At 43.2% G+C, this 19964-nt stretch overlaps 1 protein-coding gene across 1 annotated transcript in view; it reads right to left on the reverse strand.

Moving 5' to 3' along the window:
* STK3 (serine/threonine kinase 3) overlaps positions 1 to 19964 on the reverse strand; it is a 384968-nt gene that overhangs the window by 344690 nt on the left and 20314 nt on the right. The window contains exon 2 of the mRNA XM_077493089.1: positions 6034 to 6114. Coding sequence (XP_077349215.1) covers positions 6034 to 6114 — 81 coding nt within the window. The remainder of the gene's footprint in view (positions 1 to 6033; positions 6115 to 19964) is intronic.

A 19964-nucleotide genomic window follows, 5' to 3' on the forward strand; every position in this document is an offset into this window, starting at 1 on the left:
GCCGGGGGCGAGCACACCCGTTCCAGCCGGTGTATCGGGTCCTGATTTGGATGGATAGATTGATAGCAGTGCATTCATTGGCTCCCGCTGTGGTCAATCAAATCCAATGACATGGGAGCCAGCGGGCGGGGCCGAGTCCTGCTGTCTGTGTCAACGGATGCAGCAGCAGGACACCCAAACAAAATTGACGTCCTTTTTTCCCCCCACAAATAAGCTTTTTCTTTTGGTGGTATTTTATCGTCTCTGCAGTTTTTATTTTTTGCTCTATAAGGAGCGACAATTTCGGAAAAAATAACAAGAACACAATATTTTGCACTTTTTGCTATAAAAAATATCCATAATTTGAAAAAAAAAAAAAAAAAAGCAATTTTTTTTCTCTGTTTAGGCTGATATGTATTATTCTACACATTTTTGGTAATAAAAAAAAAATTGCAATAAGTGTATGTTGATTGGTTTGCACAAAAGTTACAGCGTCTACAAAATAGTGGAAAGATTTGTGCCAATTTTAAATTTTATTTATTTTTTACTATGGCGACGATCTGCAGTTATTATTGAGACTGCGACATTGTGGCGGACAATTGGACACTTTTGACACATTTTTGGGACGATTGACAATTATACAGCGATCAGTGTTAAATAAATGCACAGATTACAGTATAAATGGAAGGGGGTTAACACTAGGGGGCAATCAAGCAGTTAACTGTGTTCCCTAGTGTGTGTTCTAACTGTAGCGGGAGGGGACTGACTATAGGAGATGACAGATTGTGATTCCTAGCTATTAGGAACTCACAATCTGCATCTCCTCAAAAAACAGGGATTTGTGTATTTACACACACGTTCCTGTTCTGTCTCTCATGCCCATGTTAGCTCGTATCCAACACAACCGCCTGTCGCAACCATCGGCACCGCTGCAGTGCAGCCGGCGCGTGCGCGCCTGCTATCCTGCTTAAAAGGAGACGACGTACAGCTACGGCGGTTCACGGGATCGTCCCGACCTGCCGCAGTATAATGACGGCAGCTGGTCGGCAAGTGGTTAAAGCTTGTAAAACGCCAGTCTAATGCCCATACTAAAGCTCATCAAAGCCAGTCTTAACGCATTAGTTAATCGTTAGAAATTTAGTCAATTGTGATCAAGCCCTTAGAGCATTTGAGCTGAAAAACTCTTAAAACCCACTAGTTCTGGGGGTTTTTTCCCTCAGACAGAAAATAACTACCAAGAAAAAGCTGATAACAGTTTATGTGAGCATGGACACATAGAATAACATGCTGGGGAGTTTATTGGCTGTAGAAAAGAAAAAAAAAAAAAAAAAAAAAAACACACACACACACACACACACACACACACAAAAACATCTGAAGCCAAAGGCAGCAGCTGTAAAAACGTCTCATGTGCATGAGGCCTAAAGGGCAATCTGACTTGTATCCTAGTGAAGACTTCTGTGTACAGAACACCTCCAGGTAGCCATATTGCATTTTACAGAAAACTACAGTGCTGCAGATTGAAAAAGGTTAATTTTTAACACCAGTTACAATTGTATATGCGATACTACATTTTTATCCCCCCCCCCCGACGAAAGTGGAGTCACCCTTTAAAGCAGGGATCCTCAAACTACGGCACTCCAGCTTTTGCAAAACTACACATCCCATGAGGCATTGTAAAACTCTGATATTCAAAGACATGATGGGAATTGTAGTTACTGAACAACTGCAGGGACATAGTTTGAAGACCCCTGCTTTAAAGTCTGCAGCCATGAGCAAGGAGGGCACTGCCCTGTTTCAATAGTAAATCGGCCAGAAAAATTCATTCCAACCAGTGAAATAGGATCAATTAGGGAGCTCCACCTAAGGTTCTAGATGGACCTACAGACATGCAATTGTTCCCCTATATGACCAAAGCAAACATTCTCTGGCCTCCTTCACATGAGTCAATATATTTGTACACCAGATTCTTGTAGCTGCCATGACAGGTATATGTGAACAGCTGCAGCCGCTCAGCCTATACAAAGCAATTCCTGGATGAGAGGAGCTGTCATTTTTGCAGGTATCAGCACAGCCACTGCCTTCACGTAGGGACCCATAAGCAACCCCAATATGCAGACAGATGCACCCAGAGTCCCTCATCTGCTCCTAACCAAAGGTAACTTCTGGGAGCAGCAGTGCCTCCTCTCAATCCATCATTGATCTGTACAGACTGCATGGTCACAGCTGAGTGCATACACCCAGTGATCCCAGCCACAAAAAAAAAAAAGAAAAAAAACAGGATTCTTGCAGCTGGATTCTCTTCTGTGCACATAATGGTACATGAAAGTGGTTGTAAACCCTCTGGGACCACTTTTACTTACAGGTATGCCTAAGTTAAGGCTTACTTGTAGGTGCAACAAACCTCCTAAACCTACACAGTTTGGAAGATATTTGCAAAAGACTGGCACCGATGTCAATGGCGCATGCACCGTAGAAAGCAGCACGCAGCTGCACCGAGCATGCCGCTGTACCGGCGATCATGCCGTTAGTGGCGGCTCCGGCACGCAAGTGCGGGACTGACATCATCGCGGCTCCGGCCAGTCACAGCGCCGGAGCTGCAATACCCTGAAGTGACTCCGGGATAGATGGTGACGATGGAGGAGAAGAATGAGGGACGCTTAGGGGGCTTCCATCTCAGGTAAGTTATTCATAATGAGCTAGTATGCTATGCATACTAGCTCATTATGCCTTTGCCTTACAGGGTGTGATTTTTTTTTTTTTCCCTGCCTTTACTTTCTCCTGAAGGAATCCTTATGTTTGTAACCATCATAGTCACTTAAATTGGTAAAAAAAAAGTCCCCCTGGACACTTTTACTTACAGGCTTATAATAAAGCTTATTATAGATCCAGATTCTTTAAATCGTTATACAGCAAAAGTACTTGTGCTATGTGATTTGGCCCCCTGTAACACCTGAAATCCCTGGCTGATCATCACAGTTTCTGCCCTCCCCCCATAAACTGACCACGGTTCATCATGACTGCTGAGCCCCAACACTGTGGTCATTTTAATTGCCTCCGTCATCCACAGCCTGCTATCTGCAGTTACCCTTTCTGCCCGTGTCCTCCCCTCTCTGTGTGTGAGCCGCCCCTCCCCTTCTATCACCGTTTGAAGCAGATTGCACTTAACTTCCAATCACTGCCAGCCCCTCTGCTAGGTTTACATGATGTATATATATATCATATGCCATTTTCTAAAATTCTTCTTATAAATACAGTTTTTCTTATCCCTGATCAGAGGTCATGTGACCGCCCTGTGCTGTCTTCCTTCGATTTTTGTATCACAGATGGAGATCACGTGACTGACCGGCAGACGTCAGAGGGAGAGCTCAGTCCCTCCCTCTGTAATACCTACAGTGGAGAAAGACAGCGCCGGATGGTCACATGACCGCTGATCGGGGATAAGAAAACCATAATTTATAAGAATTTTAGAAAACGGCATATACATCATATAATCCTAGTAGAGTGGCTGGCAGTGGCTGTGTGCACTGCTGTAAACACTTTAAAGCGGTTGTAAAAGGCTGAAGGTTTTCTCTTTTTTCCCCCCTCCTTCATGCCTTCTATGCATGAAGGTAAAAAACCTTCAATGTTCAGCTCCCCTTTCAACCACCCCTAATACTCAGCTGAGCCTGATTGCAATCCAGTGCTGTGCACGACAGCCTCAGCTCTCCCAGGCCCTTGGCTCCTGCTGCTGTTAATCACAGCAAGGGAGGAGGGAGCAGGCCGAGTTGTGCTCTGTATGTCTCCACTATAAAAAAATATTGCAGCTGCTGACTTTTAATAATCGGACACTTACTTGTCCCAGGGTCCAGGGATGCAGGGGATCAAAGCACCAGTCGTCTCCGCCTCCATTCGGCGGTGCCGGCATTGTAACTGTGGGCATCCAGCTGTACTCACTGCGCATGCATGAGCCGCGCCGCACGCCGTGATTGGCTGCGAAATCATCTGGGACCTGTCACGTGTCCCAGATGATTGACAAGAGGGAGGGGGCAGAGCTGAGCCCTTCCTGCACTGAGGGGAAGTGATGTCAAGAGCCCAGGCACTGAAGGAGGCAGACTACGAGGGACCCCTTAGTAACAGCCATTTAGAGGTGAGGAAAAATAAATAAATTCTAAATGTTTTTATTTTTAGGCACATTTATGGTTTTTTTTTTTGGGTGGAACACCACTTTAAAAAGAACAAACATGGCCAGCTCAGGCGTAAGCACGAAGAAGTGCCCCTAGAGCAAGCAGCTTGGCTCTGGGGGGCACTTGGCGGGGGGGGGGGGGGGGGGGGGTCGGAGGGGCCAGGAGTGCCGGCAGGGGAACCGAGAAGAGGAGTATCGGGGTTGCTCAATGTAAAACCATTACACAGAGCAGGCAAGTATGATATGTTTATTTTTTTTATTTTTATAAAAGGAAAAAAAGGAGAAAAAAAAAAAAAAAAAAGGAGGTTTACAAACACTTTAAAAAAGGTAAATAAGCTGCGAGGCCAAGTTTCATAAAATTTGAGACATCTGGACGGAGTCATGCGACACTAACGCTGACTCGAATGATGACTGACGGGGTTCCATTGTGAGTAAGTGGGAATATCTAGGGTACTGACATTTATGTAGCCCTGGGTCATTCCTTAGAGGGATAGTGAGGGGCTGGTAGGTGGGGGGGATCGCTTGCATAGTTCATCCTGTGGTTGTCTGTAGTCTGCAGTAGAGCATGATCAAGTTTGCACACTGTCCTGAGTAATGAGTGGTGGTGCTAGAGTGTACGGTGGATTTTTTGGTTGTTTATGTTGGGGGGGAGGGGGGGGGTTTGTTTGTTCCCTGACTGTTTGTTTCAGGGTGTGTAGTATTAATCAGCCTGGGTATGCCCAATAGGCTGTAAGTTGTTTTATTTGTTATGTGCAAAATCAATAAACAGAATTTAAAAAAAAAAAAAAAAAAAAGGTAAATAAAAAAATAAAAATAAAAAACACCCGTCAGCCTTTAGAACCACTTTAAAAGCAAAATATTGCTGTACTTTTGAATGACATTTGTTCAGCCATCAAATGTACAAAGAATTGTCATATATTTGAAAAACTACTGATGTATAGCCAAGTTTAAACTGCATCAAATACACAATAGGATGGACATAAACATGTATAGGACACCAAGACAAGCAAAAAGAAAAATTCTCATGCAAGTCTTCAACTCAGAAAACCACTGGCGACATTCACATGACCAAATGGTAAAGCAAATGATCTGTGCCGATGGGGCTCTTCATGAACGCCATACCTTCCCCCATCCAGTAGAGATCATGTAATGGCACAGGAACACTTACAAATAGTAAGAATTACAGGAAATAAGTATTGACATCTGTCAGCTTGCTTTAGTTTCTCCTGGGAAGATGGTTATTAAACAAAGACACTTGATCTGATACTATTGCCACACTTGACATAAAAAAAAAAAATAAAATAAAATAAAAAAAAAAAAAAAACACACAAGCTTATAAAAAGAATATGTTTTTTCTCCTAAAATGCTAAACAATCGATTCCCATACACAGAGAAATTGAAAACGGGTGTTCAATAAAGCTACAGAATAGACCCTCTAACAGAAAAAAAAAATGATATTCCTGGACTGGGACATTCACCAAAACAATATTATAAAGATATAAAGAGAAAAACAGACCTAGAGGGAAATGAATTCCTCCAACGGAAACCACCTCTATTGTGTACAATAAAATCCAAATCAACATATCAAATTTACACACACACCATATCTTGTAGGTATTCCAATCTGGATAACAAAAGTGAAATGAAAAGCCTGACTGTTTTTATATAGTAATTCTGGCATTGATCATTTTTAATATTTCCCAATATTGGAGGGTTCCCGAATGTAAAGGGAAGAGAGATCTCCCTGCACTTATTCAACGTAAGCGTTCTAGTTATAGTCATCTAATAAAATACTTTACAGTCACACTTTAAAGCAAACTTTAGAGACCCCCATTTCATCCATGAATCCCCGCACAAGTGATAAAAAGAATATTACATTTTACACTTACCCTTCGCCAAGCTTTTCTAAAACATCAAAGACCTCTTCTGGCTGTTTCGTCAAGCTGTCTTCACTCAGCTTTTTAAGTTTGCTAATAAAAGAAAAGAAACACACAGGCATGAGGTCAATGTGTATGTGGGATGGATGTAGAGAGAAAGCAGTGCATGGTGAATGGCAATGATAGGTCCCAGCCTACAGCAGTGCTTCATGGTACGCTAGGGTTCCTCCAGGGGTTCCTACGGGTTCCTTGAGCAATGAGCTATTTCTGCCTCTCAGATACGTTCCCACTGACACAATGATCTTTTTAGCTATCTGTAAGAAGTAATTCTTCCCAATGTTCACAAGTGTAAGGAGCATTCTTCGCACTGACCATCACACTAAATGTATCATGAGTTGTAGGCATGGTCATTTCTAGCAGGGGTTCCCTGAGACTGGGAAGTTATTTCAAGGGTTCCTCATTGTTGAAAAGGTTGAGAAAGTCTGGCCTACAGAATAGAGTTCCCATGTAAGGACACTGCCAGTATACCCTATATGCCTACAAGTTTGTGGCCACTTGACCATCACACCTATAGGAGATTTTTGGACATCTCATTACCAAACCATGGGCATGAATATTGGAGGTGGAATCAGTTAGCGGTTTTAGCAGCCCCTGCTCTTTTAGAAAGGCTTACCACAAGATTTAGTATCTGTACAAATTTGCACCGGTTCATTCAAAAGTTTATTAGTGAGGTCTCATGTTAGATGAGAAGACCTGGCTTGAAGTTGGCATCACAATTCATCACAAAAGGTGTTCAGTAGGGTTAAAGTGATTGTAAAGGCTTGTTTTTTTAAAATAAACATATTATACTTACCTCCTCCGCGCAGTTGGTTTTGCACAGAGCAGCCTGGATCCTCCTCTTCTAAGGTCCCTCCTCTTTGCTCTTATTCCCACCCTCTGAGTGCCCCTCAGCCAGAAGCTTGCTACAGGGGGCACCCAAGCTGAGTCAGAGCTTCGTGTAGCCATTCAGACAAGGAGCCCCACGCCTCCCCTGATTGGCTGACTGACTTTGATTGACAGCAACAGGAGCCAATGGCACCGTTGCTCTGTCTCAGCCAATCAGGAGGAGCATCCTGGATAGCTGAGGGGATCGTGGACATCACTGGAGAGAAAAGGTGCTAGGGTAGGTAATTAGGGGGGTGCTACTACACACAGAAGGTTTTTTTTAATCTTAATGCATAGAAAACTCCTTTACGGAAAGGACTCTGCAGACCACACGAGTTCCTCCACTACACACCAAACGCAACAAGCCTTGGCTTTATGAAACTGGCCTTGCTGGAACTCATGAAGTCCTTCTCCAATTTGGTATTACAAGGTTGGAAAGCACAAGTGTCTCAAATACCTTGGTATGCTGTACCATTTACCGTATTATTCACTGGAAACACCTGAACTTAAATCACTTGGGTTTTTGAGGTCTGTGCCCTGCTGAAGAAATGTATTTTCCTTTAATTCCTCCAATGTGCTGATCAATGTTTTCTGACAATGGAGGAGTCCCTACAAAATCAATCAAATCAATACCCTGCGCTACAGGTCTATTACCAAGTGCAGCTGCCCCCCACCATGCTTATATCCTATAAATAGGATACAACCAACTTTATAAATAACTTTAATAGTGCCAGTTTTACAACATGGTGTTATTATGGCTGTACCAAATTCAAAGTGAATTAACTCCAGATTGTAAATAACAAAACTGAATGTTATTAAAGAGTTTGTAAAGGCTTAAAGTGATACTCAAGCCTCAGGTTTGTTATTTTTTAAGAAAAAAAAAGTTACCTTCTGTGAGCAGAGGTTTTGCACAGAGCACCTCAGATCCTTCTCTTCTCGGGTTCCTCTTTGGCTCTCCTAGCCCCTCCCTCCTATCGAGTGCCCCCACAGTAAGCAGCTTGCTAAGGTGGTACCTGAGCCAAGCTACAGCTCCGTGTGTCCACTCAGACATGGAGCAGTGGTTAGGCCCTGCCCCACTCTATACTTATTGGCTCACTGACTTTGACAGCACTGGGAGCCAATGGCGCTCCGCTGCTGTCTCAGCCAATGAGGAGGGGAGTCCCGGGGAGTCGAATTTCTCTGAAGGTTTTTTATTTTATCTTAATGCGTAGAATGCAATAGGATAGAAAAAAAAACTTTCTGCCTTTACAAATCACTCTAAGCTTTTTTTGCATAGAATGTATGAAGGTAAAAAACCTTCAGTGTGCAGCTCCCTCCTCAGCCCCCCCTAATACTTATCCAAGCCCAATCTCGATCCAGCGATGTGCATGAGAGTTGTGGCTCTCCCAGGTCTCTCCCATCTGACTTCCTGAGATGCAGCAGCATTGGCTCCCACTGCTGTCCAGCACAGACAGTGAGGTAGGACTGGGATTGTGCCGTGCTCTGTGTCTTATGGACACAGAGCCGGCTCGGGAGCGAGCACACACACACACACACACACACACACACACACACACACACACACACACACACACACACACACGAGACCCCAGAGCAAGCAGCTTGCCCTGGCGGTACTCGGCAAGGGAGAGAGGCCCAGAGTGGCGGAGGGGGACCTGAAAAGAGGAGGATCAGGGCTGCACCCTCCAAATGCACTGCAAAGAGCAGGAAAGTATAACAGGTTTGTTCTTTTTTTATTTAAATAAAACTTTTTCCTTAACAAATCACTTTAAGGCTGGGTACACACAGGCCGAATATTGGCTGGTATCAGTAGGTACCACAGAAAGCGTCTGACATTCGGTCAGTGTGTACAGCTGTCTTTCCAACAGAAGCCAGTCTAACATCTGGCTTTTTTTTTTTTTTTCGAAGGGACATGATGGAAAACTAGTATCCGACCAGTGCTGGCAGCCCATGGCTGTGAGCGTTGATCATTGTGTTCTGGCGGGAGGCTCAGTCACCCTGTCAGAATACAAAGGCACAGTGAGGAAACGCTTTGCACCAACACGGAATGTTTAAGCAGGTCAATTTTAGGAAAAAAAAAAAAACCTTTACCTGTGTGCCAATTGCAATTAAGACCAATTTTAAGTTGGTGTACAGAGACAGGCAGAAAACCCATCTCTGTAGGCTATAATGAGACTTTGAAGAGGGGGGGGTTGAGAACAATTCTGTGGCCTCAGTAAAACAAGACACTAAAAAGGGAAGTTAGGTGGCACCCCCACAACAAACCCTTATAAAATGTGACTGGAGTTAAGCTTTTAAAAAGTTTAAATGTCAGACAGGTCTGCTAGGACAAAAGGTTGGTGACCTGGTGTTAGAGAAACAAATGGTATATTCAATTTTATTGATCATAATCCTTGTATCTCAAACAGAACACTGCGCAACATGGAAAAGGAAACAACCACTGAAATACATATATGACAATTAGTATAAAGCCAGGCAAATGAAGGTCATTACTGTCTGTATACAAGCACTCATCCCAAACCAAGAACAAAGCAATGATTGTTAAAGAGGAGGGCCGTTAAAAAAAAAAAAAAAAAAAGTCAGCAGCTGCAAACACTGCAGCTGCTGACTTAACACACTTACCTGTCCAGGGCGCCCGCGATGTCGGCCGCCCGAGGCCGACCCGTCCCTCGGGTCCCGGCACCGCCATTCCCTCTAAGGGAAACAGGCAGTGGAGCCTTATGGCTTCACTGGCCGTTTCCTACTGCGCATGCGCGAGTCCCGCAGCGCTTTCTGAATGGGACGCGCTGTGTTCTGGAACACACAGTTCCCAGAACACAGCGCGACCCATTACCCAGAAGACGCCGCGACGAAGAGAGAAGACAGAAGATCTCCGCGGAGGAGGAAGATTAGGATTATGTGCCTAGCAACAGGCATTTCTGGTAAGTAAAAAAAAAAAAAAAAAAAAAATTTTCATTTTTTTTTTTTTAGATTTTTTTGTAATTTTTTTAATTTTTTTGTTTTCAGGGTGGCCCTCCACTTTAAGTGGAGAAGATATCATGTAGGCCTGAAACAACTAATTGATTGACAACTAATCGATTATGAAATGAATCGATTAACCACTTCCCGACCAGCGCACGACGATGTACGTCGACAGAATGGCACGGGCAGGCATATTGGCGTACATGTACGTCCAATATTCGTTGCCGCCGTGCCATCGGGAGCGCGCCGCCGGCGGCGCGCTCCCGCGCTGGTCGGGACCCCCGTGAGTCCGGTCGTGGGACCCGCGGACTCGATCGCCGCGGGCATCCCCGCGATCGTCTCACGGAGCGGCCGAATGGAGGAAATGCTGTATAAACAACATTTTTCCATTCTGCCTAGCAACTAGTGACGCTGATCTCTGCTCCATGTGATTGGAGCAGAGATCAGTGTACACTAAATGAAAGCCCAACCCCCCCACAGTTAGTAACACACCCCTAGGAACACTTAACCCCTACACTGCCACCCACTGGTTAACCCTTTCACTGCCAGTGTCATTTACACAGGAATCACTGCATTTATATAGCAGTGATTACTGTATAAATGACAATGGTCCCAAAAATGTGTCAAAAATGTCCGATGGGTCCCCCACAATGTCGCAGTCACAACAAAAATCGCAGATCGCCGCCATTACTAGTAAAAAAAAAAAAAAAAAAAAAAAAATTATTAATAAAAATGCTATAAAACTATCCCTATTTTGTAAATGCTATAACTTTTGCGCAAACCAATCAATAATCGCTTATTGCGATTTTTTTTACCAAAAATATGTAGAAGAATACGTATCGGCGTAAACTGAGGGAAAAAAATGTTTTTTTATATATTTTTGGGGGATATTTATTATTACAAAAAGTAAAAAATAATGTGTTTTTTTCAAAATTATCGCTCTATTTTTGTTTATAGCGTAAAAAATAAAAACCGCAGGGGTGATCAAATACCACCAAAAGAAAGCTCTATTTGTGGGGAAAAAAGGACGTTAATTTTGTTTGGGAGCCACGTCGCACGACCGCGCAATTGTCAGTTAAAGCGACGCAGTGCCGAATCGCAAAAAGTGGTCTGGTCTTTGACCAGCAAATTGGTCCGGTCTGAAAGTGGTTAATCGGCCAGTAACATAATGGGGTTAAAAAAAAAAACTAAAATGAGCCCTTTATAGTACAAAAAGAGCAAATCGCTACTGTAATTACTACTTTCACAGTTCTACAGTAAAAATATGAACCCCTTACAGTAGTAATTATCTGCTTTTTTTCAACTATAAAGGGCTAATTTTAGTTTTTTTAAACCCCATTATGTTACTAAACGTCTTAGACCTCGTTCACATCTATGTGTTTATTGGTGATTTTGCAGAAATGCACTACAGTTCATTTACATGGTTTCCTATGGGACACGTTCACATCTGAAAGGGTCAGGGACTTTTAAACGCAAAATGGTGCTCTATTGGTTCAATATACTTCAATGGAGAAGCTGCAGAAAAGCATGTAATGTGTTTTTGCAGCAATTTGTGATTTTTAATCTGCCCAAAAAAAAAAAAGAAAAAATGCAAATTGCAGTAAAATCACATGCGCAAAAATAAAAACCGTACAGCAAAAAGCACTGCAGAAACAGATCAAAAGCAAACTGCATAGGTGTGCACAGAGCCTTATGCTGGCCACACCAATCAATTTTCAGATGAGAATATTCAGACAAAAAATCTTTGTGCATTCGCTGAATGAAAGAATAATGTTTGAAATTTTCACTTGTTTTTAACATTCTGTTTTTAAAATGAATGTAATATCTGAATGAAAACCGCATACATTGTCTGAAAAATTTTTTGACTAAGAAGTTTTCTATTTCCAAATTTTCCCGTCATTGTGGTTGAAAATGAACGTCAATTTGACCCAATTTTTTTTTTTTTTTTTAAAAGGTTATTAATCGATTAATCGAAACAATAAATCAGCCAACCTCCTTTTACTCTTTTACTGGAACAATAATAACATAAGACTGTCCCTCAACTTAAAATGGGCCTTATATACAAATAAGTACCAAAACACATTGGTCACCATCTTCTCCTGATACAGCATACAGTTCTTGGCTCCAGTAAACCAAATGGCCCAACAATCAAATGCTCATTTATTCACACTGCTTTCAAGGAACCCATACTGCTGTATCTGTAAATATTCTAGGTTCGGAGTTTCTCAAGGCATACCAGAAAATGAGGAAAGATGTCTACTAGAACCTCTCAGTTTGACATTAGCAAAGCTTCAACTAATTACAATCAGGTATAGGTTCAACAAGGCACCTTACCTCACCATAGCAATGGTTAAAAAGTCAACAAAATGACCAGGAACCAAGGCCTTCTCACACTACGTGAACTGCACCGTGCCCAAGCATGTTTGACCTCTAAAGTCCAGTTCTTTTGACATGTGTGATTGCTCTATGCCATGCTCAGGTATGGTTCAGTATAGTGTGCTCTGGCCTGCTGGAAGTGGTGGGCACGGTTCAGTTGGACTCACCATTGGTATGCATCTATTTGAGCAGGTGTAGGTCAATGAGGGAATACGGAGAAGGGACAATCATGCTCAGTAAAAAAAAAAAAAAAAAAACAACCAACCATGAATAGAGCGAGTACACCCTGTGTTCCTAAAAGTGTTTTTCGTTTAACACACATCTGGCCGATAGCACAACCTACAATTCCACACCACAACCCCTTCAAGATGTGGGAGGTACATACACTGGCTAGCTAGCATTTATTACAAAGGATAGATTTAAGGGCAGTAAAAAGTTTATATTAATTCAGAATTCTCAAAATATTTTGCCAAGTCAGTAAGCCAAGAATCCCCCAATTACATTAAAGCATATGTTCACCTTTTGTTACATATCACACCCATATTTATGGTGTAAGATGTTACTTTGGAGCCTTCCCCCACACCCCCCTGATAGTGGGTAGGGGGTTCCTCTCCCCACATCCACTGTGGATTTTAAAAACAGTGCATGTCATTCATTCATAGAGATCTGTGAAAGAACTGCAGGTCCAGTCTGCCACCATAGCAGACGGCTTTTAGTTCTCAAACGAACTACAAGAGCAAAGATTAGCACCTTCGTAGTACATTGACACTTCCTGCACATCAGTAACTGTGCACCCGTATAGCCCAGGGAGGATATACCCCCTTAATGACCAGGCCATTTTTTGCGATATGGCACAACGTTAATTTTACTGTACCCAAAATAAAATTGATCTCCTTTTTTCCCCCTACAAATTGAGCATTCTTTTGGTGGTATTTGATCACCTCTGTTATTAACTAACAAAGCTTTACTTTCAATGACAAAACTTCTCTTATGTAACTCTGATGTGTATCTTTACAGAGGCAGAACATAGGTTTACACACACAGAACATGGAGGTGTACCCGAAGAAGGGAGAAAAAAAAAAATAATAATAATTTAAAAAATACTTTTAGCTTTGCTGTGAGTAAGCAAAGCAGAGTTAAAATCTTTTTAGGCCTTACCTACTGGGCGCTTTAAAGTGGTTGTAAACCCTTACAAACCACTTTGACCTACAGGTAAGCCTAGATTAAGGCGTACCTGTAGGTCCAAGAAATACATACGGTTTAGGAGACATTTACAAAAAGACAGCCGTATGCGCCGTAGACAGCGGCGCGCAGGCGCACTGGGCAGGTCGCAGATCGCGGCGATATGCCGCGAATGTCAGCTCGCATGCGCGGGAGTGATGTCATCGCTGCTCCGGCGAATCACAGCGCTGGAGCAGCAAGACCCGGAAGTCACTCCGGGATCCATGGCAGCGGTGGACATAAAGACAGAGGACTGCTTCGGGGGCTTCGTTCTCAAGTAAGTTATTCATAATGAGCTAGTATGCTATGCACACTAGCTCATTATGCCTTTGCCTTGCAGGTTCCTTTTTTTATTTTATTTTTTCAACTGCCTTTACTTCCTCTTTAACCCCCTTTCTGCCCAGACCAATATTCAGCTTTCAGCACTGTTCTTTTTTGAACGACAATTGCACAGTCATGAAACACTGTGCCCATAAGACATTTATATATATTTTTTTAAACAGATAGAGCCTTCTGTTGGTGGTATGTAATCACCACTGTGGTTTTTAATTTTTTGCTAACAAAAAAAAAAAAAAGACAATTTACAAAAGTACAAAAATGATTTTTCTTCTTCACTGATCATCAGTTTTAATGTGCCGGTCGTAAAAAAAAGGTTACCAGCTCTCCTTTCATAACACGGACGATGTGAGGAAAGTACTGCCGATCATAGGCAAGTCTGTTTACAATGTTACCAGCTGGGACTGGACAGAGCTGATCACATGGTAAAGGGAAGCTGTGATTGGCCTTGATCTGCAATTAGCTGTGTATGAAGGACACAGCGATTACAGAGCACACCTGACGCACGACCCAGGGGCACCCTCCCAGAACTAGCCAACCGCAGTCGTCAACCAGCTGCCCGATGCCTGGAACTGCATGTCCAGGACGTCGGGTAATAGGAATCGCTCACGCCTGGAAAGGGTAAGCCCAGGCATCAGGACAGAAATTCTAGTCAAGCCCCGCTCTAAACGCCGAGCTTAAAGTGGTTGTAAACCCTTTACAACCACTTTAAAAACTACAGGCAAGTCTATAATTAGCCTTACCTGTAGCTGCACTGGATATCTCCTAAACCTGCACGGTTTAGGAGATATCCCTGTATTTGCATGTGTCAACGTCATGCGGCACATGCGCACTTAAACCAACTGAAGCAATGGCACGTATGTGCCGGTGCTTCAGTTGTACTGCGCCGTTCCCAATGGCTCCCACGCATGTGCGGGAGTGATAGCATCGCGGCTCCGGCCAACCACAGTGCTGGAGCCACGATACCCAGAAGTAACCCCCGGGATATATGTCGACGGCCAGAGGGGGAGACAAGGATCACTGCGGGGGCTTCGTTCTCAGGTAAGTAATTCATAATGAGCTAGTATGCTATGCACACTAGCTCATTATGCCTTTATCTTGCAGGGTGTTTTTTTTTTCTCCTCAAGAGGGTTTACAAGCACTTTAAAATAAGCCTCTAAACGTCCTATGTGCATGGACACAGGATAACAGGGAGTTGCTTCTACATGCCAAACACAAAACTCCAGTAGAAGCAGCAATTTTTAAGCCAGTGTCTTAATGCACATTTTTTTAACCTATAAGGTGAATTTAGCCTTTAACAACTTAAATGTAGGTAAAACTATAAGTAAATCCAAATTCTATTTTTCAATATTTTAGGCAATATGCCTCCATGTGTACAGTTTTCCTAATCTAATCAGTTTGCTTAGGAACTTGTTTCAAAGTTTCTTATGTGGAGATCCTGCCAGTAACAGCAATTTCTGGTTCAAGCTACAAAACAGTCCTGTAGACATCAGCAGCGTTAGCCTGCCATCTGAGCTCCTTTAGCCGACTACTGTGCTGCCTTCCAATTCTACAGGTAGGAGACCCAACAGGGAAGATTTTCTGGAATGCAAGAGGCCTGCATTCATCACCTGGCGCATGCTGCCCGAAACATTCGTACCAGTCAGGGCACCATACAGTGGCAACAACCTCAGCCTCTCATAGGTTTACATGTTTCTGACAGCAAGACCAGACAGTGCGCCTATACCTTAAACCCAAACCAAAATGCAGGGATCTCATGTAAAAAGGCTAAACGTCCAGAATGCACGAGGCCTTACACAGGGGCTTAGTGTTGTGCTGTTACTGGTGGGATCTCCAGGTAAGAAACTTAAAAGGAGAAGTTCAGCCTGAGCTTGTTAGGCTGGGCTTCTCCTATGGGTCAAAGGAGTGCAATCTGTTTTGCACTCCTGTGACACGTTTTCAGCAGAGAGCGGGCTGAAGTCCGCTCTCTGCTAACGTCACACAGATCAGTCCAGGCACTGCGTCATTCCGACTCAGGGAGTCTGGATCCGCCAGTTGGCTGGAGTGAAAGGTGTCATAGCTGCTCAGCGAGATGACCACTCCCTGCCCCCCTTCAGTGCTCCAGTGAGTGTGGAGGAGCAGAGGAGAGCTGCTGAATGACAAGCAGCATCTCTCTGCTCCGGGAGGTGAGAGAACCGAGCCATTGCTGATGTTTGATCGCTCAGTTCTCAGTGCAGAGGCGGCAGTGGACCAATACTACCACCTAGGCAATATGTATTATTGTAGTATCTTCTGTGACCTGTGGGGGGGACAGGCTGGAAGTTTCGTAGATCGCCACACAACGATGCAGCGATCCTACATGTAATTGGCAGCAGATACCTGGTTTTGACAGGTATCCGCCCCCCCCCCCCCCCGGAAGGTGGCAAATGTGGCAGCGGGGGGGGGGGGGGGGGGGCTGGGAGGGGCGGGAGATATGTTGTGAAAAAGCAGAGCTTCCACTTTTGGGTGGAACTTTGGTTTAAAAACAATGTTCAGAAAAAATGTACGTAAGAATAAAAAAAATAAAAAAAAGTGTGAACGGACAGGCAGGATATCAAACTTAATGAATTTGGGTGGACATACCCCTTCCATACCATCTGAATTTTTAATGATAGCCTACTAGCTAGCTGCTTATTCAGCCTGTGTTATGTGACATTATACAGGAGTAAGGGGGCTCATGCACAGGGGACGTATTATCCCAAGCTGTCCATACGCTGTACGCAGGCAACATTAGTGCTTACAGCTGTTTAGGACCACTACTACAGCACAACACTACCACTACTGAGGTTCACATCTCCACCCAAAAGGGTCATACATGTCACGTTGAAATTTGTAAACTGACTACAGCTAATTCTGTATGTGAAGGCGGCGGACATTCTGCATGGCGCTACCAGCACACATATGGCTTATTCAGGCATATATTATCATCAATAGTGCGTCATCAACCGCGCCATTGCCAACTACACATTGTTGATATTTATATATGTCAGCCCTCAGAAGCATCCAATAGGTATAAAAGAGAAATACACTCCATACGCAAGACTGTGAACACAGATTTTACTAGCTATTGTTTAAGCAGCTACCCGCTAGGGACAAAAATGGAGAAACGTGCAAGGGCCCATAGCATACAATAGTGCTGCAATTAAATACATAAAAACGATGGGTCTGTATGCAGCAAATTGTACCCCGACAAGCATGAGGTCTGATTCATGGCACTACACAAAACCACCCAACATTCTACTTTGCAATAACCGGTCACTATGACCTGGATTCAGAGGATTCAGAGGAGGGCTCTGCAACTTGCACTCATCATAGCAGGAAATACAGACTGGAAAACCAAAGAAACATTTCCACCAGATACAGGGGAAGAAAGTAAACCAAATGTCTGAACAAGAAATGTGCGTCCACGGCCGATCACTCGCATGCGATTGCTGCTTGAGCGATCACATGGTGGGGAAAAAAAAGCAGTGAAAGCCAGCAGCCTCTTATTGCTTTCAAATAGGGAGGTCTATGCAAAGCTAATCATGGGGACCCCCCAGCAGGGGTTCTCACAGGGGATCACCCACACAGTGCATTCACAAGTACAGTGGTGAAATTATTTGATTCCCTGCAGATTTTGTACGTTTGCTCACTTACAAAGAAATGAAGGGCCTATAATTTTTATCATAGGTGTATTTTAAAGGATAGAAACATAATATCAACCAAAAAAACAAAACAAAAAAAAAACACGATACATACAAATGTTATAAATGGAGTTGCACTTCAGTGAATAAAATAAATATTTGATCCCCAAACAAAACATGACTTCGTACTTGGTGGTGAAATCCTTGTTGGCAAGCAGAGGTAAGATGTTTCTTGTACCGTGTTTCCCCGAAAGTAAGACAGTGTCTTACTTTTTTTTTATCCCCAAAAGCCCCACTATGTCTTACTTTCGGGGTATGTCTTATATTGGAAAAAAATTGTCGAATTTTTTGTTTTAACCATAAAATTAACATTTATTAACAACCTGAACAGTATTGTATTCACCACAAAACAGTTTTATAAAAGGAAGTGCCAAGAATGTCTTGTTACAACATTGTATAACATGTAAACCAATGAAAAATGGTAAGAACGAACAGTGGAATACTGGAGGATAAAACAGATTTATGTGTGATACAGTACCACCTGCTGTATTTAATCCAGTGTGACACCTGCTGATACCCACTGGGTTACATACAGCAGATGATACCCCAGTATGCCAGTGTGTATGTTTTACTGATGTATGATTAATACTGTGTGCATTACCGTATTTTAAGCAGGAGGCGGCAGTGACAAGTGCAGGGGACGGCGCGGTGACGTATGGAGAGGGGGACGGCTCAGGCGTGGGCAGGAGGCGCCGCTCATTAAGATCAGAGGGAAATGGCAGACGCGGCGACGTATGGAGAGGGGGACGGTGCGGTCGTGGGCTGGAGGCGGCGCGCAGCTAGATGAGAGGGAGGCGGCAATACCCCCGTGTTTCCCCGAAAGTAAGACATATGTCTTACTTTCGGGGTACGGCTTATATTAGCCGACCCCTCTGAAACTCCCGATACGTCTTACAATCGGGGGTGTCTTACTATCGGGGAAACAGGGTAGTTGGTTACCAGGTTTGCACACATCTCAGGATTTTGGTTTTCACTTAACAGATCTTCTCTAATTAAAAAAAAATAAAAAATAAAAAATAATGCAGATTTCTACCTTATCTCAGAGCGTCTCCCAGCACTCACGTGACTCCTTGGGTCTCTCCTCTCTGGGATGAGAGAGGACAGCGAGCCAAGGAGTCACGCGAGCGCCGAGAGACGCTCTAACATAAAAGGTAGAAATCTGCATTTTTTTTTTTAACCGCATAAGCCCCGGACCATTTGGCTGGCCAAAGACCAGACCACTTTTTGCGATTCGGCACTGCGTCGCTTTAACTGACAATTAGCGGTCGTGCGACGTGGCTCCCAAAGCTTTCTTTTGGTGGCATTAGATCACTTCTGCGGTTTTTATTTTTTGCGCTATAAACAAAAAAAAGAGTGACAATTTTGAAAAAAAAATACATTTTTTTTATTTTGCTATAATAAATATCCCCCAAAAAATATATTATTCTATATATTTTTGGTACAAAAATAAAAATAAACGCAATAAGCATATATTGATTGGTTAGCGCAAAAGGTATAGCGTCTACAGAATAGGGGATCGTTTTATGGCATTTTTACTAATAATGGGTTTTTTGTTTTTTACTAGTAATGGCGGTGATCAGCGATTTTTAATCATGGCTGCAACATTATGGCAGACATGTCGGACAATTTTGACACATTTTTGGGACCATTGGCATTAATACAGCGATCAGTGCGATTAAAATTGCATTGATTACTGTAAAAAAATTCACTGGCAGTGAAGGAGTTAATATGTATCCAAGGGAGTGTTCTAACTGAAGGGGGGATGGGACTGGGCAGGGAAACTAACAGATCGCTGTTCACTTTTTTTTTTTTTTTTTTTTTTTAAGGGTAAAAACACTGTTAGCTGGATGGAAAGAGCATGGGTAATCAATATGAAAGCTCAATCAGTTGAGTTTTATTCATCTGTTTGGAATAAAGATACTTCATTGCTGCACTTCCTATTTGTTTTTATACATTTTCTATAGGATGAAGGTCTGGAGACTGGCTAGGCCACGCCATGACCTTAATGTGCTTCTTCTTGAGCCACTCCTTTCTACCGTGGCGGTACGTTTTGGGTCATTGCCATTCTGGAAGACCCATCTTCACTCTTCTGGCTGAGGGAAGAAGGTTCTCAAAGACTGTACAATACATGGCCCCATCCATTGGCCCCTCAATGTGGCAAACTCACCCTGTACCTTTAGCAGAAAAACAGCCCCAAAGCATCCTGTTTCCACCTCAGTGCTTGATTGTGGGGATGGTGTTCTTAGGGCCATAGTCCGTATTTTTCTTCCTTCAAACAGCTCGAGTCGTGTTAATGCCAAAGAGCTAAATTTTGGTCTCATCTGACCACAGCACTTTCCCCCAATCCTTCTCTGAAGCATTTAGAGTTTATGTGGAAAACTTAAGATGGGCCTGTACATGTGCCTTCTTGAGGAGGGGAATCTT

This window comes from Lithobates pipiens, unplaced genomic scaffold, assembly GCF_037356315.1.
Source record: "Lithobates pipiens isolate NorthernLeopardFrog02 unplaced genomic scaffold, aLitPip1_a1.2 Scaffold_19, whole genome shotgun sequence".
NCBI lineage: Eukaryota > Metazoa > Chordata > Amphibia > Anura > Ranidae > Lithobates > Lithobates pipiens.